Source organism: Dromiciops gliroides, chromosome 1 (assembly GCF_019393635.1).
Source record: "Dromiciops gliroides isolate mDroGli1 chromosome 1, mDroGli1.pri, whole genome shotgun sequence".
NCBI classification, from domain to species: Eukaryota; Metazoa; Chordata; class Mammalia; order Microbiotheria; family Microbiotheriidae; genus Dromiciops; species Dromiciops gliroides.
This window is the reverse complement of record NC_057861.1, coordinates 674,170,150-674,190,829: the sequence shown is the minus strand read 5'-3', so window position 1 is coordinate 674,190,829 and position 20,680 is coordinate 674,170,150. Positions and strand designations below refer to the sequence as shown.

General features: G+C 40.0%; 1 protein-coding gene across 4 annotated transcripts in view; it reads right to left on the bottom strand.

Moving 5' to 3' along the window:
• Positions 1 to 20,680, bottom strand: part of DAG1 (dystroglycan 1) — a 97,880-nt gene that overhangs the window by 24,566 nt on the left and 52,634 nt on the right. For all 4 annotated transcript variants that reach the window (XM_043971974.1, XM_043971956.1, XM_043971947.1 and 1 more), the window contains one exon: positions 13,235 to 13,635. In XM_043971974.1, the coding sequence (XP_043827909.1) occupies positions 13,235 to 13,519 (285 nt within the window). In that variant the 5' untranslated portion in view covers positions 13,520 to 13,635. The remainder of the gene's footprint in view (positions 1 to 13,234; positions 13,636 to 20,680) is intronic.

The window sequence follows — 20,680 nt, the reverse complement described above, 5'->3', positions numbered from 1 at the left end:
TTAAGTCATGTAATGTGTTTAAAAAGGCCAGGATGCTAAGAACCATTTCCACCCTCTAAATGTCAGTTCAGTCATACTTGACTAAGTTGTACAGGCAACCTACTGAGCAAACTGACAATGAAGTCTAAGTTCTAATAACAAGGAGACAGTGCTTCAAAAGCAACTTCCCTTGATACTGCATGCTCCTTTTAGAAATGCCTGTATGTCTGACAATGCTTTACATTACACAGTGGGTAAGATGTAATATTTGCCCTCCCCTCTCCCCTAAAAGCAATGTCAAACACTAAAAATCGAAGATGGTGGAGGAAAGACATTAACTGCAAAGAGCTCCTGACACAATTACCCCCAAAACAGCAATAAAACAACCCCTGGAGCAGCAAAACCCACAAAAAGACAGGCTGAGATTATTTTCCAGCCAAAGACAGATTAGAGGGGGCCATGCTGGGCTGCAAGAAGAGTCCAACACTGCGAATGAGCCAATACAGACCTGAGGCACACTGCACCAGAGGAACTTATCCCCGAGGCTCTGAATCAGCTGCAGCACCAGCGTCTTCTGGAACTAAGCTTGTGGTCGGGTGAGAAGGTTGAACAGCTGGCAGGAGCGGGGGAGAGGATACAGGTCTGCGGGACCTAAGGAAGAATTCAGCTCTCCCATCCCAGCAGGAAATCAGGAAGAAATCTTGAGTGGCAGGAGGCCCAGGTGGGGGAGTGGCACAGGCTTGTGGAAGCTAAGAACCACCACAGCACACAAAGTTCTGCTGGCTGGCTAATTAGCAAGTTGGCTTGAAGTTATCTTCTGACAGAGAACAGGCCAGGCAAGAGAAAAACCTGCCCTCCCTCAAACCAAAACACCTGGGATCCTCTGAAGCTTGGGACAGTGTATCTTGGAAGTAAGGCCCCACTGTAAGAGGGAGTGAAAACTCAAGTAAAAGACAGCAAGATGAGCAAGCAAAGAAAGTTGAGAACTATAGAAAATTTCTTTAGTGACAAGGAAGATCGAGATGCACCCTCAGAAGAGGATAGCAACCACAGGGCCCCTACATCCAAAGCTTCCAAGAAAAATAAGAATTGGTCTCAGGCCATGGAAGTGCTCAAAAGAGACTCTGAAGAGAAAGTAGGAGAGATAGAAGGAAGATTTAGAGAGGTAGATGAAAAGAGAAATGGGACTGATGCAGGAAAGTCATGAGAAAAAAGTCAACAGCTTGAAAAGTCAAATGGAAAAGGAGATACAAAAGCTCTCAGAAGAAAATAATTGCCTGGGGCAGCTAGGTGGTGCAGTGGATAAAGCACAGGCCCTAGATTCAGAAGGACCTGAGTTCAAATCCAGCCTCAGACACTTGACACTAGCTGTGTGACCCTGGGCAAGTCACTTAACCCTCATTGCCGGGGGGGGGGGGGGGGGGGGGGGGGGGGATAACTGCCTAAGAATTAGGATTGAACAAATGGAAGCTAGTGACTTTGTGAGAAACCAAGACACAGTAAAGCAAATCCAAATGAATTAAAAAATAGAGGGAAATATGAAATATCTCCTTGGAAAAACAGCTGACCTGGAAAATAGATCCAAGAGAGATAATTTGAAAATCATTAGACTACCTGAAAACCATGACCAAAAATAAGAGTTTAGACAGCATCTTCCAAAATATTGTCTGCGAAAATTGTCCTGATATTCTAGAATCAGAAGGTAAAATAGAAATTGAAAGAATCCACTGATCACCTCTTGAAAGAGATCCCAGAAGGAAAACCTCCAGGAATATTATAGCCAAATTCCAGAGCTCCCAGGTCAAGGAGAAAATACTGCAAGCAGCTAGGAAAAAGGAATTCAAATACTGTAGCACTACAGTAAGGATAAAACAAGATCTAGCAGCATCTACATTAAAGGACCAGAGGGCATGAAATATGATATTCCAGAGGGCAAAGGAACTGGGACTAGAGCCAAAAATCACCTACCCAGCAAAACTGAGTATAATCTTTCGGGGTGGAAATGGAACTTCAATGAAAAAGAGGACTTTCAGGCATTTGTCATGAAAAGACCTGAACTGAGTAGAAAATTTGACTTTCAAATACAAGACCCTAGAGAAGCAAAAAGGTAAACAGGAAAAAGACTTCATGAGGGATATTAAAAGATTAAACTGTTTACATTCCTACATGGGAAGATAATACTTAGAACTCACAAGAACTTTCTCAGTATTAGGGTAGCTGAAAGGAATACACTTAAACAGAGGAAATAGGTTTGAACTGAATATTAAGGGATGATATCTGTAAAGTATTTATTTTTCGTTTATCCTTGTTCTTTGTGGGACAGGCAGGGTGGGGTGTCTTATGTCTGGGGCCTGATTTGGGCTTGGGGCTTCCTGGGTCCAGGACTGGTACTTTGTCCACTATGCCACCTAGCTAACCCATGATGATATCTTTAAAATAGGGTTATGGGGTAGGAGTGATGCCCTGGGGGAGGGGGAAGGGGAAATGTGGACTGGAGAGAGGTAGCTCACATGAAGGAAACAAGAAAATAGTTTATGGAGGGGAGGGGAAGAGGGGGAAGGAGTGGGGGAGTGAGTGAACCTTACTATCATCAGCATTGGCTCAAAGAGGGAGTAACATACATACTCAAGTGGGTATAGTAATATATTTTGCCCTGAGGAAAAGTGGGAAGGGAAGGAGATGGGGAGGGGGGGAGGGGAAGGAAGGAAGGACAGAATGAGGAAGGGAGCAGTAAAAAGCAAAACACTTTCGAGGAAGGTGAAGTTGTTCTGCATAACTGCACATGTATGAATTGTATAGAATTGCTTGATTTCATAGGGAGGGTTGAGGAGGGAATGGAGGAAGAAAAATTTGGAACACAGAATTAGTTCAAAGACCTTAATCTCATTAAGAGTGGGCTCAAGGAGGGAATAATATACACACCCAATTGGGAGGAGTAATCCATTTAACCCTACAGGTAAGTAGGAGGGGAAGAGGATAAGTAGGGAAGGGTATGTAAGACCCCATCTTTGGCTAAAATTAGAAAGCATGGCTTCCTCTGCCCAGCAGGGGTATGTATGTACGGAAAACCCGAGCCCTGGCTGGCCTTGGGTGCCGCTCCTAGGGGTGCCAACAAATTAGCTTGGGGCATGTGGGTGGTAGGCCCCGGGGTTTCCTGTGAGAGAAAGGTTTTTTATTCTGGGAACTTAGAGGAGATGAGGACAGAAGGAGACAAGGAGAGGAGGAGAGAGAGGGAGAAAAGTTCACGGTAGGCAAGAAAGTTAAATGAGGACATGCAGGGGGATAGAGAGAGTTGGAGCGGAGCAGCTGAGTCTGGTGGGTGAGTTTACAGGTCGTATGTCCTACTATTCTTTGTCCTTATTTCTAAATTAGTTCTCATCAATAAACCCTGTTTTTTGTTTATTTGAAAGGAGGCTTTTTAATCTCATTTCTCATCAGTCTGGGAGGAATAGTTGGGGGAGGGGGCAGCTCTCCCCATATTAAATTTGGCCCTTACAGATTGGTAGCCCATAGAAGGCTTAACGAACCTGGGGGATCTTTTAAAACCCCCCTTACAGATTGGCGAGACAGCTAGAAGTTTACAGGTTAAAGAAGGGAGGGCAGAGTGGGGGAGGAGACAGTCAGAAGCAAAACACTTTTGAGAAGGAATAGGGTAAAAGAAGATAGAAAATAAGAGTAAATATCATGGGAAGGGAATAGGATGGAGGGAAATAGTTATGATGATTGACCATAATGGCAAAACCTATGGTACCTACTTTGCTGGGTTATTGTGAAGAAAATTCTTTGTCAAGTTTAAGGTACCATATAAAAGTTATGATGAACAGGAAGGATGCTATCAGAAAAACCTGGAAAGACTTACACAAACTGCAGCAGAGGGAAATGTACTACATACAAAAGAACAGCAATCGCATAAGATGATCTGCTGGGAAAGATGTGGTTATTTTCAGCAATGCAATGATCCAATATAACTCTGAAGGACCTTTGAAAATTGCAATCCATCTACAGAGAAAGAACTGATGGTATCTAAAAACAGACTGAGGGGCAGCTAGGTGGCTCAGTGGATAAAGCACCAGTCTTGGATTCAGGAGGACCCGGGTTCAAATCCAGCCTCAGACATTTGACACACTTACTAGCTGTGTGACCCTGGGCAAGTCACTTAACCCTCATTGCCCTGCCAAAAAGGGAAAAAAAAAAATTAAAAACAAAACAAAAGGGGGGCGGCTAGATGGCACAATGGATAGAGTACCAGCCCTGGAGTCAGGAGTACCTGAGTTCGAATCCAGCCTCAGACACTTGACACCTACTGGCCGTGTGATCCTGGGCAAGTCACTTAACCCCCATTGCCCCAACAAAAAAAAAAAAATTAAAAACAAAAAGGAAAAAAAAAACAGACTAAAGCATCGAAGCATTTTTTTTTTTGCAGGCAATGGGAGTTAAGGGACTTGCCCAGGGTCACACAGCTAGTAAGTGTGTTAAGTGTCTGAGGCCAGATTTGAACTCAGGTACTCCTGAATCCAGGGCCGGTGCTTTAACCACTGCGCCATCTAGCTGCCCCTTGAAGCATTTTTTTTAATAGTTCCTTAATCTAAAGTTTTGTTTTCATCTGTTTTCTCTCACAATCTAGCTAATGTGGAGATGTTTTCCATGACTACTTATGTATAACTTATATTGAATTGCTTGAGTTCTTGGGGGCGGGGGGGGGGGGGTAGGAAGGGAACTTGGAATACAAAGTCAAAATTTGTTTTTACATGTAATTTGGAAAATAAAATTCTAAACAGAGGGGAAAAAAACCCACTAAAAACCTTCTTTCTCCCAATGTTTTAAAGGCACTTTTAGAGGAAAAACCCTCAACCTTTCAATGTTTCTCCATCTGTTTGCATATGTACAAACTGTCCCATGCCTAGATTGCACTGCCTCCTCAGGCTTATTTTAAGGCTCAATTCATCTGTCAGATACATGAAGTCTTTCCTGATCTTCCTTCAACCAAATCATCAAGGTTCTCTCCTTCTTGAAATTATCTTGTATTTATTCATTTGTGTTTTTGTTTTTATCCCCAAAAGAATGTAAACTCCTTGAAGGTAGAGACTGTTTCATTTGTCCTTAAATTCCAATCCCTTACTATCGTGCTCTACACACAGGCAGTGCTTTATATTTGATGAACTAAAAACCCAAGATGAGATCTCTGATAATCATACAAAGTTGAAAAATCAGACCTCAAATAATTGATGACTGAGGAAGGAAGAGAGTGCCAGAATCAATTAATTCTGATTCCGAGCTCACCTTGGTGTTAATACAAAAAAGTTGATAATTTTTTTTTAATTGCTAAAGAAAAAGTCTAATAGGAAGTAAGGGGATGTTTCAATTAAACTTTTCAATTATTTGCATTAATTCATTAATTTAGGTATAATTTACCCCACTATAATAAAAGGGCAAAGAAAGATCATCACAAGACCCTTGAGGGTGAGAGCCCCTAAGTGAACAGTAATTCTTCATTTCCCATCCTATGGCCAAACAAATTTCTATCATCTCCTCTTCTAATCCCTGATTCAAACTCTCAGACTTCCAAGAACAAACTTTCTATTTTTCTCTCAAATCATCCTGCTCTGAACTCTCCTTCCACTGCATCCTCAGGAACCCATTTTATTATAAACTTCCCCTTGCTCTCAACATTTGATCTCTCCCACCATCTACTGCCTTTGATCCTAGGCAAAATGAAGCTGAAGAAAATCATGAAACTGTGCTGATTACACTCTAAATTTGTTACATAATCTTAACTGGGTCCTCACTGCATCAAGTCATTCCTTTTACACCTCTGTAACTGACACACTATCACATTTACCATAGAAGCTTTCCCAAACCTTTTTATCTCTCCTCAAACTTCCCACAGCTCTCTTTTCCTCACCCTTTACCCTGAGAATTTTCCTCATATTTTACTAAAAATTAATTAATTAGAAATTGAGGGGGCAGCTAGGTGGCATGTGGATAAAGCACCAGCCCTGGATTCAGGAGTACCTGAGTTCAAATCTGGCCTCAGATACTTGACACTTACTAGCTGTGTGACCCTGGGCAAGTCACTTAACCCCCATTGCCCCACAAAAAACAAAAACAAAATTGGCCATTCACCCATGTTTCCTTTTCTTTCCCTCCTCCTTAACTCACACCTCCCAGATGTCTTTTGCCACAACCTCTGCCTTCACCCCATAATGAGGTAGTCTCTTTTTTCCAAAGCAAACTGCTCTACATACACAAAATGATCCCATTCCATCTCACCTTCTGGGATTCAATTTGCCCTCTTTATCATCCTTACTCTTTTACTTATCTTCACTTTCTCCTTCTTTACTGGCTGCTTCCCTACTGTCTACAAACATACCTGTCTCCTCCACCATAAAACCTCTCACTTGATCTATTCACTCCCAATATCATCCTTTATCTCTCTTCCCTTTCGTGGCTAAACTCCCTGAAAAAGGCAATCTATGATAGGTACGTCCATCTCCTTTCCCCTCATTCTCTTAACCCTCTACTACAGTCTGATTCCTAATTTCATCATTAAATTGAAACTGTTCTCTCCAAAGTTACTAAATCTCTCTTAACTGCCAAATCTAAAGACCTTTTCTCACTTCTTCTTTTTTTATTTTTCCACATGCAGCCTTTGACACTGCCAACCACCCTCTTCTCCTCAATTCTCTTTTTTCAAGGTTTTGCGGACACTACTTTCTCCTGTTCTTCCTCCTACCTCTCTGACCACTCCTTCCCGGTCTCCTTTGCCCTAACTGTGGGTGTTTCCACAAGGCTCTGTTGTAGATCCTCTTCTCCCTCTATACTATTCATTTCATGATCTCATCAGCTCCCCTAGATTCCATTATCATCTCTATGCTGCTGACTTTCAAATCTACTTATCTGCCCCTTGTAACGATTGGAATGACACCACCTGCTGGAGACTTACTATAGAAGAGCTCCGCCCATGAGGTGAAGGTCTTTGAGGGCAAAACCATGCATCTTTTCTTTGGCATCAGGAAGTGACGTTGGCTTGTGGGAGGAAGGGGGAGCCTGGCGCTCTGACTCACTCTCTTTCTCGTGGACTCTGGCAGAGCGGAGCTAGAAATGCGCTCTCCCTTTAATAGATAGATGAATGTAGGCCTTTCTCTCTCTTTACCAAATTCTTATTCTCCTTAATAAATGCTTAAAAGCCTAACTCTTGCTAAAGCTTATAATTTATTGGCAACCACTCATTAGATATTTTAGACAGACTAGCTAGAATTTTAGCCTTAACACCCTGAAACCTCTTTGCTGACCTCCAGATTCACATTTCCAAACTCCTATTAGATATCTCAAAAGAAATGTCTTGAACACATCTTAAACTCCACATATCCAAAACTGAACTCATTATTCCCCTCTTTCTAATTGTTCAATGACTGTCAAAGGTGCTGCAATCCTCCCAGTCACCCAGACTCACAAAATAGGTGTCATCCTTGACTCTTCACTCTCATCACCCATATCCAATCAGTTACCAAGTCCTGTCAATTCTACCTTCACAACATCTCTAACATATACCCCTTTCTCTCCTCTGACACTGTCATCACCTTGGTGCTGGTCCTCATCACCTCATGTCTGTACTTTCACAATAGTTTTCTGATTGGTCTCCCTGCTTCAATTCTCTCCCCAGTCCAGTCCATCCTCCACTCAGATGCAGAAATGATCTTCCTAAAAGACAGGTATGATCATGTCACCCTACTTCCAGGATAAAATATAAAATCATCTAGCCTTCAAAAGATGAGGGCCTCCTCATCTTTCTAATCTTTTTCTACCTTACACCAACATCCAGGTATATGACACTGACCTCCTTGCCATATGTCACACAAAACACTTCACCTCCAGACTTGAGCCACTTTCACAGCTGTCACCCATACATGGAAAACTCTTTTTTTTTATCTCCACCTCCTGACTTCCCTCAAATCATGGTTAAAATCTCACCTTCTATAGGAAACTTTTACCAATCCCTCTTAATTCTAGTGCTTTCCTTCTGTTGACTATCTACAATTTATCTGGCATACATAGCTTGTGTGTGTGGTTTGTTTTTGTGTGTGTGTGTGTGTGAGGCAATTGGGGTTAAGTGACTTGCCTAGGGTCACACAGCTAGTAAGTGTTAAGTGTCTGAGGTCGGATTTGAACTCAGGTCCTCCTGACTCCAGGGCCAGTGCTCTATCCACTGTGCCACCTAGCTGCCCCATACATAGCTTGTTTTAACATATTGTTTGCAGGTTATCTCCCCATTAGACTGTAAGTTATTAGCAGGGACTATCTTTTGACATTCTTTGTATACCCAGTGCTTTATCACAGTACTTGGAAAATAGTAGGCATTTAATAAATATTTATTGACCGACTATTCTGGGATCTGTTCACCTTTTGTACCTTCCATCTGGCACTGAAAGAAGTCTGACCTTCTAGAAGACACTGCATCCATAAACACCTTCTTCAGTACTCCACTGATCCTCTGACTCCCCCCCCCCAACAAATAAGACCACAAGGAGTAGATATATTCATTGTTTGTTCATTATTGTCACTTTCAGTCTCTTCCTCTACCAGAATCACTTGAGGTTCACCCCAGTGTTGATCCTGGTCACAGTCATCCAGAATGCTCCAAGTTCTTTCCTCTCCTTTCTTAGCAGTTTAGTATCTGGCTCACATCTATTGTAAGTCCTGTCTTCATACTTAAGAAACTCCAATATTTACATTAATGTCCCCTCAAACACACTGGCACTGTTAATTCCTATGATTTGTACCTTCATTCTACCTATGTCACACACAAGAAGGGAGGGTCAAACTCTGTGATCTCACTCTATGATCCAGAACTATGAAATTCCCTTCACAGATCACAACCTCCTAACCTTTCATCTTTCCCATCTGTCTTAGTTTTCCTAAACCTCTTTCTGTCTCAATATTTAAATAAACTACTTGAGATCAGGGACTGTTCATCTTTATATTTCCAGAGCCTGGCATAGTGCCCTGCACATAACAAGTGCTTGATCAGTGTTTGTTGAACTTAAATAAGTTGAATACACTAGGAAAAGAATGCTGTTGGTCAGTAACAGCCCCTGGACCCACTGAATGTCTTTGGATGGTATTATTCAGGATTTTTCACAAATGCCAATGCATAACATTATAGAATCACAGAACTGGAAGAAACTTGACAATGAACATCTCATCTAATGCTTTCATGTTATAGATGAGGAAAATTAAGTCCAAAAAGTGCTTTGCCCCAGGTTATACAATGAGTTAATGGAATAGCTGGGATGAGAATGCAGATCTCCTAACCTTGAGTCCACTCTTCTTCCCATTAAACCATGCAATGCAGCCTCTTGGTAGAAATGTGACACAGACAGACAGTATTCATAAACTTTAATGCGATTTTTTCATCATGTCACACTCTTATCTCACTTTATCTAATGGCCCCAATTTCTTCTCATTGCTAATTGAAATGAACAATCAGAGGTTTTTATATTTTGTAAAAGTAGACTTATATTTTGTTGTATCTCCAACCAATGATTCTTTCTTACTTAAATATCTTTCTTTCCAATAGAGATGTCAGAAAGATTTCCCAGGTTCCTTACCCCTGAACTCAGGAGCAAAACCTAATAAATACATTCTGAAATAGCCACTCTTCCTCAAAGTTCATAGGATCTGAGGAGACTGTGCTTTGAATTGGGTATAGAAACAATACTAGAAATAGTATATTAAACTATCAAAGTTTTTTTGTTGTTTGTATTGAAAGGTGCTATTCCTACTCTCATCTCAGGCAGGAAACACTGGATTTGGGAGCCAGAAAAATGACATTAGAACCTAGCTCTGCTACTGGGATCGTCTTAGGCAAATCCCTTACCCTGTCTGGACCTCAGATGCCTTGAATATAAAATGAAGGGGGGGGGCAGGGTTAGACCAAGCTGCCTTCTAGATCTGCATGTAAAATCTTGTTATTATATTATATTCAAGCAATTTACAATTTAACCAGTAATAGCTTGCATGTCAAATATCCACTATAAAAAAGAAAAGAAAAGGAAAAAAAGGGTAAAGGCTAAAAGTCAACATTTCAATCCTGAGAGGAAAAACCTTTGAGTATTTTCTTGGATTCTCAGGAAAAGTTACCAATATGAGGCAAAAGGTAGTTTTAAAGAAAACTCTTTTTATTCCAGAATTTTTAGAAATCACTTTTAGGGGAGCAATGGCTACTTTAGACACTCTGAATATTTTATTCTTCATGCACCAAAGTCTCACAATCCCAAAATCAATTTTTTCACAAAGAAAAATTCCTCAGGGAAAAAAAATTTGATGATCCCATTCCCACCTTCTCCACTCCTTTCTAAGCTTTGAAATCTCTCATAACTAGCCCATTTTATCTAGTCTTAGCATAGAAAAACTTTCAGCCTTCTAAAGTAACATTCAGATAAAGGAAAAGTACATGGGTACTCCTTTACTCAAAGGATATAAGATGTTTCTTCTACCGAGCCCTTTGTTATGAAAAGTTTAGGATTCTAGCTTCACAGAAAAGGAAGAAATGGATTTAAATTCCACTAAGAGAAATACTGAGGTTCAAGATAAGTAAAGCTTTTCTGAGAGTGAGGGTCATTAGGTTCCTTGGATGATTTACTACTAAAAGAGGCTTTAAAATACGCATCTAGGTTAGCCAGCTTGGAATCCCCTCTACCAGATAACTATTGGACTACCTCAGGTCCCTTCTAGTTCCATAGCTCTTTGTTTTAAGACATTCAAGATCAGAAGTCTAAGTATTCAAAAGTAGCTTTTGTGACTAATTCCTTACTTCTAAGAGCTCTTCCCAAACTGGAATGGGCAGAAAGCTGTTGCAGTACCAGTTTATAGTCACTTTTTCCCTCTGAAATCCCAAACCTAGGCTTCCTCCCCCACCCCCAAAAAGATCTCAAGTATTATAAATACTACTCCTGAAATACGAAGGAAGTCTAAACTCAGAGCTTAAATGACAAATACTATAATGAAGTATTATGCTCAATATATTTATAGCACATCCTGAAACTCAGGCAATGAAGAGGTAGTACTTGATGGAACACGTATAATTCTAGATGTATATAAACTACCCTTCAGATAAAGAGTAGCCACACAGAGGAAATTCTGAGGTCCTGAAAATCCCTACCCAGGAGGAATGAATGTTCCATGGAAAGTCCTCTTCTCGAAATTTTAGTTCAGTTATGCTATGACTTGTTAGCTTACTTTTCTGATTAACTCTGCAAGTAACCCTTCTGCTTTGTCTTTAAAGAGGGACTTTTAGCTGTTGCTTTAGTTTAAATGTTAAATCTAAATTTTGTTCTCATGTAAATCCTTCGTTTTATCAGAATGTGCCAGTTTTTTTTACAGTCATTCTAATCTAGTGTAAAGAATTAATTGTTATTTGAGGTTTTTATGGCACCATCTTTTGGCTGGAGTTTGAGGAGACCTCAGCATGCACACTGGCTTGGGGGCTCCGCGGGCCGCACAGTGCTCCACCCACTGGTTGTAGCCATTGCCATGGTGCTGACACCTCATGTCATCACCACTCACCGACACCTACATGGGCCTGGCAAAATTATAATGATTAGAAGCCTAGTGAGGGCAGTCATGTGACTGTTAGAGTGGCCAGCCAACTGGCATGGGGCTGTATGTGGTCAGCCTGGGGTCTGCTGGGAAGAAGGGAGGATTTCCGCCATTCTAGCTTGAAGCTGGAAGGCGACAGGATGCTGCTGTGTGTTCTGCTGATTCCTGGGCAGTGGTGTTATTCAGGTTCTATAATTTCCCTTTCTGCATTTTATTTCCTTTCCCTTAATCCTACTGATCCTGTTTGTGTTGTGGTTTGTTTTTTTTTAAGTTCGTTCTTGTTAAATAAATCCTGCTCTGTTTTGAGGGAGGCTGTCTCCTTCCTTGTCCCAATATTGCGGCAAGCCGCTTAGCTAACATTCCCCAATTAAAAATTGGTCCCCGCGCTAGATTATGTTGCTTCGTGTGGGATCTTGGCAGGTCACTTCCCCTCTTGAGATCAGTTTCCTAATTGGTAAAATGAAAGAGGTAGAGATCAGTAGTGCCAGACAAATACTTATGGGGGCCATTAAATTGTGCATTAGGATCCCTGTAGGCCATATATTGACTTAGAAAAACACATATTAATATTATCTGTACTTTCCTGTCTTTTTATTTATTTTATTAAATGTTTCCCAATTACATTTAATCTGGTTCGGCAGCACTCAAGAGTGTTACAGGTTACAAGTTTGACAGCTGTGGAGTAGATGCTCTCTAAGGACCCTTACAGCTCTAAATCTAGATAAGTAAATTCATGGTTCTTTATCATGGAAGTGAAAAAGAACAAAATAAGAGTGAAAGCACCCTAACTGATCACTCTCTACAAATGCTGAAATCAAAGCCCAAAACATGCAAAATTCTTTCCATGAGATAAGCATCTTCAATTAAATAGGTATAACTAACCAGATTTTTTCAGATTTTGATAAGTCAATAATAAAAGAGTCAGTACATTTACAAGAACTCCCTCTTCTTAAAATGTTGTTACATTATCTTTTTTGTTGTTGTTGTTGTTAACTTAAAGTAGCAGTTCTCCAATTTTTTGGTCTCAGGACTCCCTTACACCCTTAAAAATTGAAAAATCTAAAGAGCCTTTGTTTATGGGGCTTATATCTATGGATATATGCCATAATAAAAATTAAGACTGAAAAAATTTAAGTATTTAAAAATGAAAATAAACCCATTACATATTAACATGAATTACACTTTTATGAAAAGTTATATTCCAAAACAAAAATAATTTAGTGAGAAAAGTGACACTGTTTTACATATTTTTGCAAATCTCTTTAATCCCTGGCTTAATAAAAAGCAGATGAATTCTCATAGCTGCTTCTGCATTCAAAGTGTTGGGATGGGTTGTTTCAGATAAAAGAATATTTAAAAAATCTGGCCTTAAACAGATATGTAGTTGGAAAAGGAAGGAATATTTTAGTAGGTGAATAACATCTTACTATTAATGTGAAAATAGTTTTGACCTTGTGGAACCCCTATAAGGATCGTGGGGATGCCCAGGGGTCCTCAGACCATACTTTGAGAACCTCTGACTTAGAAGAATTTAGAAGCTATATAGTAATCAGAATGTTACTTAAAAGCTGCAAGATCAAAGATCTAAAAATGAAACTAAAAATGAAATGAATGTTAGAAACATTTGCTCATTTTTACCACATAAATTCAATCTCACCTTAATTATTTCTCCATTGGAAGCGATTAAATCTGTTGGAATGGCAACTCGAAATGAGCGACCTACCACAGCTATGCCATCTGGAATGCCCACAACAGCTGGGATAGTCTCTCGAAGATCAGAAAGCACTGAATGCATTGATGCTTCTAACTGGTTTTCCCAGTCCCTTACTACTTCAGAGGGTTCACTGGGCCAGTGGGACTGAGCGGAAGCAATCATTAGAAGAATAAAAAAGGTCCTCCCCCAAAGAGGGGACAGTAGTACAAATCCAACAGTCATACTCATTACAATTTCCAATTATATTAAAGCCAAAAATTTATAGGACACCGGCTAACAACGTGGAGTGGGTTCTATTATCTCAGCTTCGGCACACCTGTTCCATCCCAGCAGGTCTTCAGAAACTGAAAGAAAAAAAAAGAAATTTTGATCAACATCAGAATACAGATTTCTTCTCACATAAGCAAGAAGGCTGCCATTACCTCATGACAACATAAGCACTCATCTCTCCACTCATTAAGCTTGCATGTACAAACTTACTTTGATTAACTTCCAAAATATCCTTGATTTCAACAGTATGAGTACTACTCTTAACTAATGTAAATAGTAATCCTGCCATGCCATAAAATATTATTTGAGTTTTTATAACCAAAAAATGATTCCCTTGGTGCTGATAAGCCTCACTTTTCTACATTAAGAACTTTGTAGCAGAATTAAGAACAATTTTTCTGGAAATGTATTTGGTCACTGTGCTGATCAGAGTTCCCTAGTCTTATAAGGCTGTATGACTTAACAATACTGTGACTGACTTGTCTTTGTATTCTCCTTAGTTGTGTGACCCAAACATATAAGCTATATTAAATGGAGGACCGTGTCTTTGCCTTTGTATTTTCCATAATAATATGACTGAAATATCTAAGCTATAACACTGTGGCTATATTAATTTTGGGGGCAGCTAGGTGGTGCAGTGGATAAAGCACCAGCCCTGGATACAGGAGGACCTGAGTTCGAATCCGGCCTCAGACACTTGACACTAGTTGTGTGACCCTGGGCAAGTCACTTAACCCCCATTCCCCTCTGCCCCCCCCAATATATATATATATAAACTGTTACCCTGTTTCACTTCACTCTGCATCAGTTCATACAAATCTTCCCAGGTTTCTCTGAAACCTTGTCTACCATCATTTCTTACAGGACAAATAATTATACCATAACTTGTTCAGCCATTCCCCAATTGATAGGCACCTCCCTCAGTTTCTAATTCTTTGCCACCACAAAAAAAAGCTGCTATAAATATTTTGGTACATACAGGTCCTTTTCATCTTTCTTTGATCTCTTTATGGTAGAGACCCGGCAACAGTATCACTGGGTATGCACAGCTTGTGTTTTGGGCATAGTTCCAAACTGCTTTCCAGAATGGCTGGACCAATTCAAAGCTACAAGAGTGCATTAATATACCTGTTTTCCCACAGTCCCTTCCAGCATTTGTCATTTTCCTTTTTGGTTAACTCAGTCAATCTGATGGGTACGAGCTGAAATATTGTGAGGACTATTATTAAAGGTCAAGACTGTCTACCTAAGTAAGATCTAGAGCCTCTGAAAGTACCGGCAGAAGGTAATCCTGTCAAAGGTTTATCCTTGGGACAAAGCAGGGAAACAATGGTAACCTTACACCACATACAGCGTGCCACAAAGAAAATTGAGGCAGATCACTCACCAAATGATGAATGGTCAAAGGATTTGAACAAGCAGTTTTCAAAAGAAGGAATGAAACTATTGATAAACAAATGAAGGACTGCTCTAAGTAACTAAGAAAAACAAAAATTAGTACAGCTATTTCCCCTCAGACCATATAGGAAAAGATAACAAGAAATGAAAAATTATAAAAGTTGCATGGGAAATAGGAAGACAGGCACATATTCATGGATACAATGTTGAAGAAATCATTATTGGGTCAACTGTTCTGAAAAGTAATTTGGAATTATACTGGAATATTCAAACTGTGGCACTGTAATTTGTAACAACACTATGAGCAGTAGTTTTTTTAAAAACTAGAAATATGGTCCCACTGGAAAACAGCTAAACTGTGATACATACATAGACACACACAGAGATGAATGGAATATTATTTCACATAGAAGATGACAAATATGAAGAATTCTAACAATCTTGGGAAGATTTAAGTGACCTAATATACAGAAAAATAAGAAAATAATTTACATAATGACCATAGTAATATAAAAAATGACATTTAAAAACATTATAAGGGGCAACTAGGTGGTGCAGTGGATAGAGCACTGGCCCTGAAGTCAGGAGGACCTGAGTTCAAATCTGGCCTCAGACACTTAACACTTACTAGCTGTGTGACCCTGGGCAAGTCACTTAACCCTAATTTCCTCACTTAAAAAAAATTATAAAACTGTAATGATAAATCTTGAAAGATAAAAGATAAAATTTAACACAGTATTACTGAATCCTACCTATGAAGGAAAAAGAGATTTCAAAGGGTTCAGAAGAAGAATAAAGAATAATCCATTAAGTTAGCCCAGGACAACTAGGAAAATCAAGAACTAATTTCTAAAGGCACGAATGGAAACAATTCTGATGAGGAAAAAAGAGTTACAAAAAGTACAGTGTAGATGTTCAAGGAACTCACCAATCAAATTAGATTTTAAAAGGATATGACAGAAGATAGAACAAGTAAAAGGATTTTTTAAATGACAAAAAAATGTCAAATATTGCTAAATCTCAGAATAAGCAGAGGTTGCCAAGGAAAGCTAAAGAAAAAAGAAATGAGTTTTTTAAGCTATATTTGGGCAAGGAAGATGACCAAATAAGGGCTGGGACTGCTGTTTTCAATGGTTAAGTCAATGACAACTAACAAGAAAGAAGAGCAGGGTTGCTCATTTCTTATTTGGCTTGTTTTTCATGCTAAGAAAAATGAACTTCGCAATGGAATTATTCAAACAAAAATGATTACTAGTTTATTTAAAAGAAAGATAAGGGGGCAGCTAGGTGGCGCAGTGGATAGAGCACTGGTCCTGGATTCAGGAGGACCTGAGTTCAAATACAGCCTCAGACACTTAACACTTACTAGCTGTGTGACCCTGGGCAAATCGCTTAACCCCAATTGCCTCACAAACAAAACAAAACAAACAAAAAAAAAAACAACTAAAAGATAGATAAGGAGAGCTATGTACCTAATGATTACCTGGCCCGGATGAACTACATCCTCAGACAATGAAAGGGCTAGCAGATATGACTGTAAAAGAGATCAGATTAGATCAGAGGTATCAAATACATGGCAGCATGCAGCCCTAACCAATGAAATGTAATTGGGAAATATTTAACAAAATAACACTATAAAAAAACAGTTTAGTGGCTGGCCCTCATTTCTTTTTCAGTTTATCATCACTGTACTAGATTACTTCAACGGTTCTTTTTATGTCTAAACCTCAAATCATATGATGGTAAGACAACACAAGGTTTACATGGTCCCAAAATAGCTTCTATTCTACTCTCACAATCCCAAACAAAATCAATATAATATCTAGTCTGTACCTATGATCAAACAGTTGTCCCACCAAAAAGTTACACAATTATTCTGAAGGCTTTTCCTTCACTAAACAACACTTAAAAGACACACCCTGACCCACAAGCAATAGCAGTTCAGCCTGCTGCCTGGAAAATCACCAACTCGGTATTTATTTCTTACAAGTGACTAAGTACTCCAAATTTAGCAAGCAAAGAAAGGAGGGGCAAAACTTAGCTAACTCTACAGTCCTCTGAAGAGATAAACTTTCTGCACACTTGGCAAAAATGAGTCCTCCTGCATCTGCCTTGTCTTAACTATGAATGTCTTGTAAGCAAGGACAGAATCTTCCTACAGTGAGCACATACTGTAGTCCATCAATAGACAGATACTGGCATCACTGCTGTCCCAGCCTCCACCCACTGGAAATCTTTCCATCAGCGTTCTGTGTATGTTTTTAATATCCTCTATTTATATGTAGAACAACTGAAAAGGAGAAGAGGGAGAAATTTAGGGCCATTTAACCCAAGAGTTCATATTTCAGGTAGACAAAATCAAATGCATCTAAAATCAAAATGCAAAACCACTGTCTTTGCGTATTTCCTAGACTAGTATCATACATGCAAAAAGGTACTGAACAAAATGTAGACAATATTCCCAGTTCAAAGAGAGTACTCATTTGCCCAGGGAATCTTGCTCTTTGATACCATGCATTACAAATATGTCTAGTGCTCCTTTAAGACTCAATTACTGGGCAGCTAGGTGGCACAGTGGATAGAGCACTGGCCCTGGAGTCAGGAGTACCTAAGTTCAAATCCGGCCTCAGACACATAACACTTACTAGCTGTATGACCCTGGGCAAGTCACTTAACCCCAATTGCCTCACTAAAAAAAAAAAAAAAGACTCAATTACTGTTTAAAAAAAAAAGACTCAATTACTGTGCCAAATGAAAATAAAAGGAGACTGGCCCATCATTTAGGCTAATTCGACTTTTCAAGGCATTCTTTTCCTCATTCCCTCATAAAGAGCTACCAAAAAAAAGATACAATCCAAAGCTCAACCATAGTACAGAACATCGTGCAGCCACCATAATTCACATAGTATTTTTCCAATATAATCTAAAAACATTCTATTTTGGAAAACAGTTAAAGTACTGGAAGGTAAAAAAAGGCTTCCAGAACACAGAGGAAATTTTCAGCAAAATATACAATGAAGCAAGCCTCCAGATAAAAGGAGGTGCCAACAAGATCCTTAGATAAGGTGTAAACTTTAAAGGACGTATAGGGAAACAAACTATTGGAGACATTAAAAAGTAGCAACAAAAGGTTTTTTTGAGACTGACAGGAACAGTTCTTGAAACTACCCATCCTGGGGGCAGAGCCAATTTGGCGGAGGAAAGGAACTTGCAACATGATCACTCCAAAAAATCTCCATATGATGCCATAGGACAATTCCTGAAGCAGTAGAACCCACAACAGAATTGACTGAAACCATTTTCCAGCCAAAGACAGCTTAGAAAGTCGGTAGGAAGGGGCTGCTGTGTATGGGCAGGAGTGGAGCCCAAGCCCATGGTCATGCTGACACAGATCCAATCCCAGGCAGGCCAAACCAGAGAAAGAGACCCCTGGAGCCTCTGAATCAGCTGCAGCAACAGTGTAGTCTGAAACGAAGCTCACAGTCTGGTGAGAGGACTGAACAGTTGGCCAGGGGGAGATTGCAGGGGTCTCTGCTGGCGCTGAGTCGGAACTTGGGTTTCACCCTTTCTGGAAACCAGGAAGTAGGCTTGAGTGGCAGGAGGCTGAGGTGGGGGAGGGGCACAGGCTCACTGGAGCTAACAACCACAACAAGCAAGGCTTTGCTGCCTGGTAAATTACAAGTTGGCCTGGGGTTATCTATGAACCAGAGAATAGGCCAGGCGAGTGAAGAACTGGCCATTCCTTAAATCATATCACCTTAGACCCCCTGAAGCTTGGGACAGTACATCCTGGAAACAGTGCCCCACTTTAAGAAGGAGTTAAAAGTCAAGTAAAAGATGGGCAAGATGAGCAGAGAAAGATGCAGACCAAAGAAAGTATCTTTAGTAACAAGGAAGATCAAGGTGCATCCTCAGAAGAGGACAGCAACATCAGGGATCCTATATCCAAAGCTTCTAAGAAAAATATGAACTGGCCATAGAAGCGTTCCAAAAGGACTTTGAAGAGATTGACGGGAACAAAGTCAAAGGAATAAATGTGTTTCTTACCATTCCTCCTCTCCCTTCTCCCACAATCTGTCAAAAGTCAAAGAAGGGGCAGCTAGGTGGCGCAGTGGATAGAGCACCGGCCCTGGAGTCAGGAGTACCTGAGTTCAGAAACTTAACACTTACTAGCTGTGTGACCCTGGGCAAGTCACTTAACCCCAATTGCCTCACCAAAAAAAAAAAAAAAATCAAAGAAAACAAGTATACAGGGGAAGCTAAGCCAGTAGGCCTTAAGCCAGCAAGAAATCAACTGCAACTAGCACAGAGAAGGGGTTTATGACATGAAGATTATAGTACCAGAAGAACAATGGAAAGCAAAAGTATCCTACTGCAGCTTGGACCTCTTAACACTGAAATATAGGAAGGAAGCTGCAAGTAATCAAAGATATAGAGCATTGTATAAAGGGTGAAGAACTTGAACATAGGTTCAAATCCTCCTCTAGCATTTAATATTACTGTAACCAGGCACAAACAGAATATAAACATAGCATTACTTTAGTTTTGGGGTTTTTTTATTTTTATAGGGCAATGGGGGTTAAGTGACTTGCCCAGGGTCACACAGCTAGTGTCAAGTATCTGAGGCTGGATTTGAACTCAAGTACTCCTGAATCCAGGGCCGGTGCTTTATCCATTGCACCACCTAGCCACCACCCCCCCCCATAGCATTACTTTAAATGTCCCATAAGTTGATTTTTCCAAAAATCATAAAAAATTTTAAGAATTGTAATTGTTTATAAGCATAAAAATAAAACATCTCTCTGCTCCTAGCAATGTGAACAAAAACAAAGCAAGTACTAAGCATTAAATACCAACCAGTCATGTTCTAAAGCTGGGTTTTACCTTTTTTTGTGGTATGGAGCCTTTTCATTAAATCTATTGATACCTTATCGAAATTCTTTTTGCTAATTAATAATTAAAGGACATGCCAAATTTCATTTAGAGTTTAGTAAAAATAAAGACAATCTTTTTTCCCATCAAAGGTCATGACACCCTGCTTTAGACTCATGGGAGTTCATGCACCTCAGAGATTAAGAATAAGATTCGGCAGGAAAGATCTGTTGTACCAGGATGAGAGTAGAGCACCGTCTAGCAAAGAACCAGCCCTAGCCCCAGCAAACCAAGAACAGGTCTTGGGAGCCTTTGAATCAGCAACAGCAGCAACTACTTCTGGAACTCTGCCCACAGATGGAAAGGGAGTTGAACAAATGACCAGAAGATTACAGGAATCTCTTTGCCAGCACTGAGGCAGGACCCTGTTGTTTTGCCCATACTCCCATCCAGGTCACAGTCATGGGTGATAGTCTCAGGCAGGGGAGGAGCACAAGCACCCTGGAGTTTGTGGCCACAGTGTAGTGGGACTCTGTTCATAGTTCTGGGGCAGAAAAGCAGGCCTATGGTTGCTTGCAGATCAGAGCAAAGGCAAGGAGAGTAGTAAACATATCTCCTTAAATCATACCACCAAAAAAGAAAAAAAAAAACCATACCACCTTGGAAAAACTAAAAATTTACAAATTCCTAGAGGTATCTCTGAAAACAGCTGCACAAATCTCCTGAAGCTTAGGACAGTGTGCCCTCCACCCTGGAAACAGTACCCCACTTTAACAAAGAGCTAAAAGTCAAGAAATAGGCTGGGAAAATGAGCAAACAGAAAAAATTGCTGACCATAGAAAGTTTCTA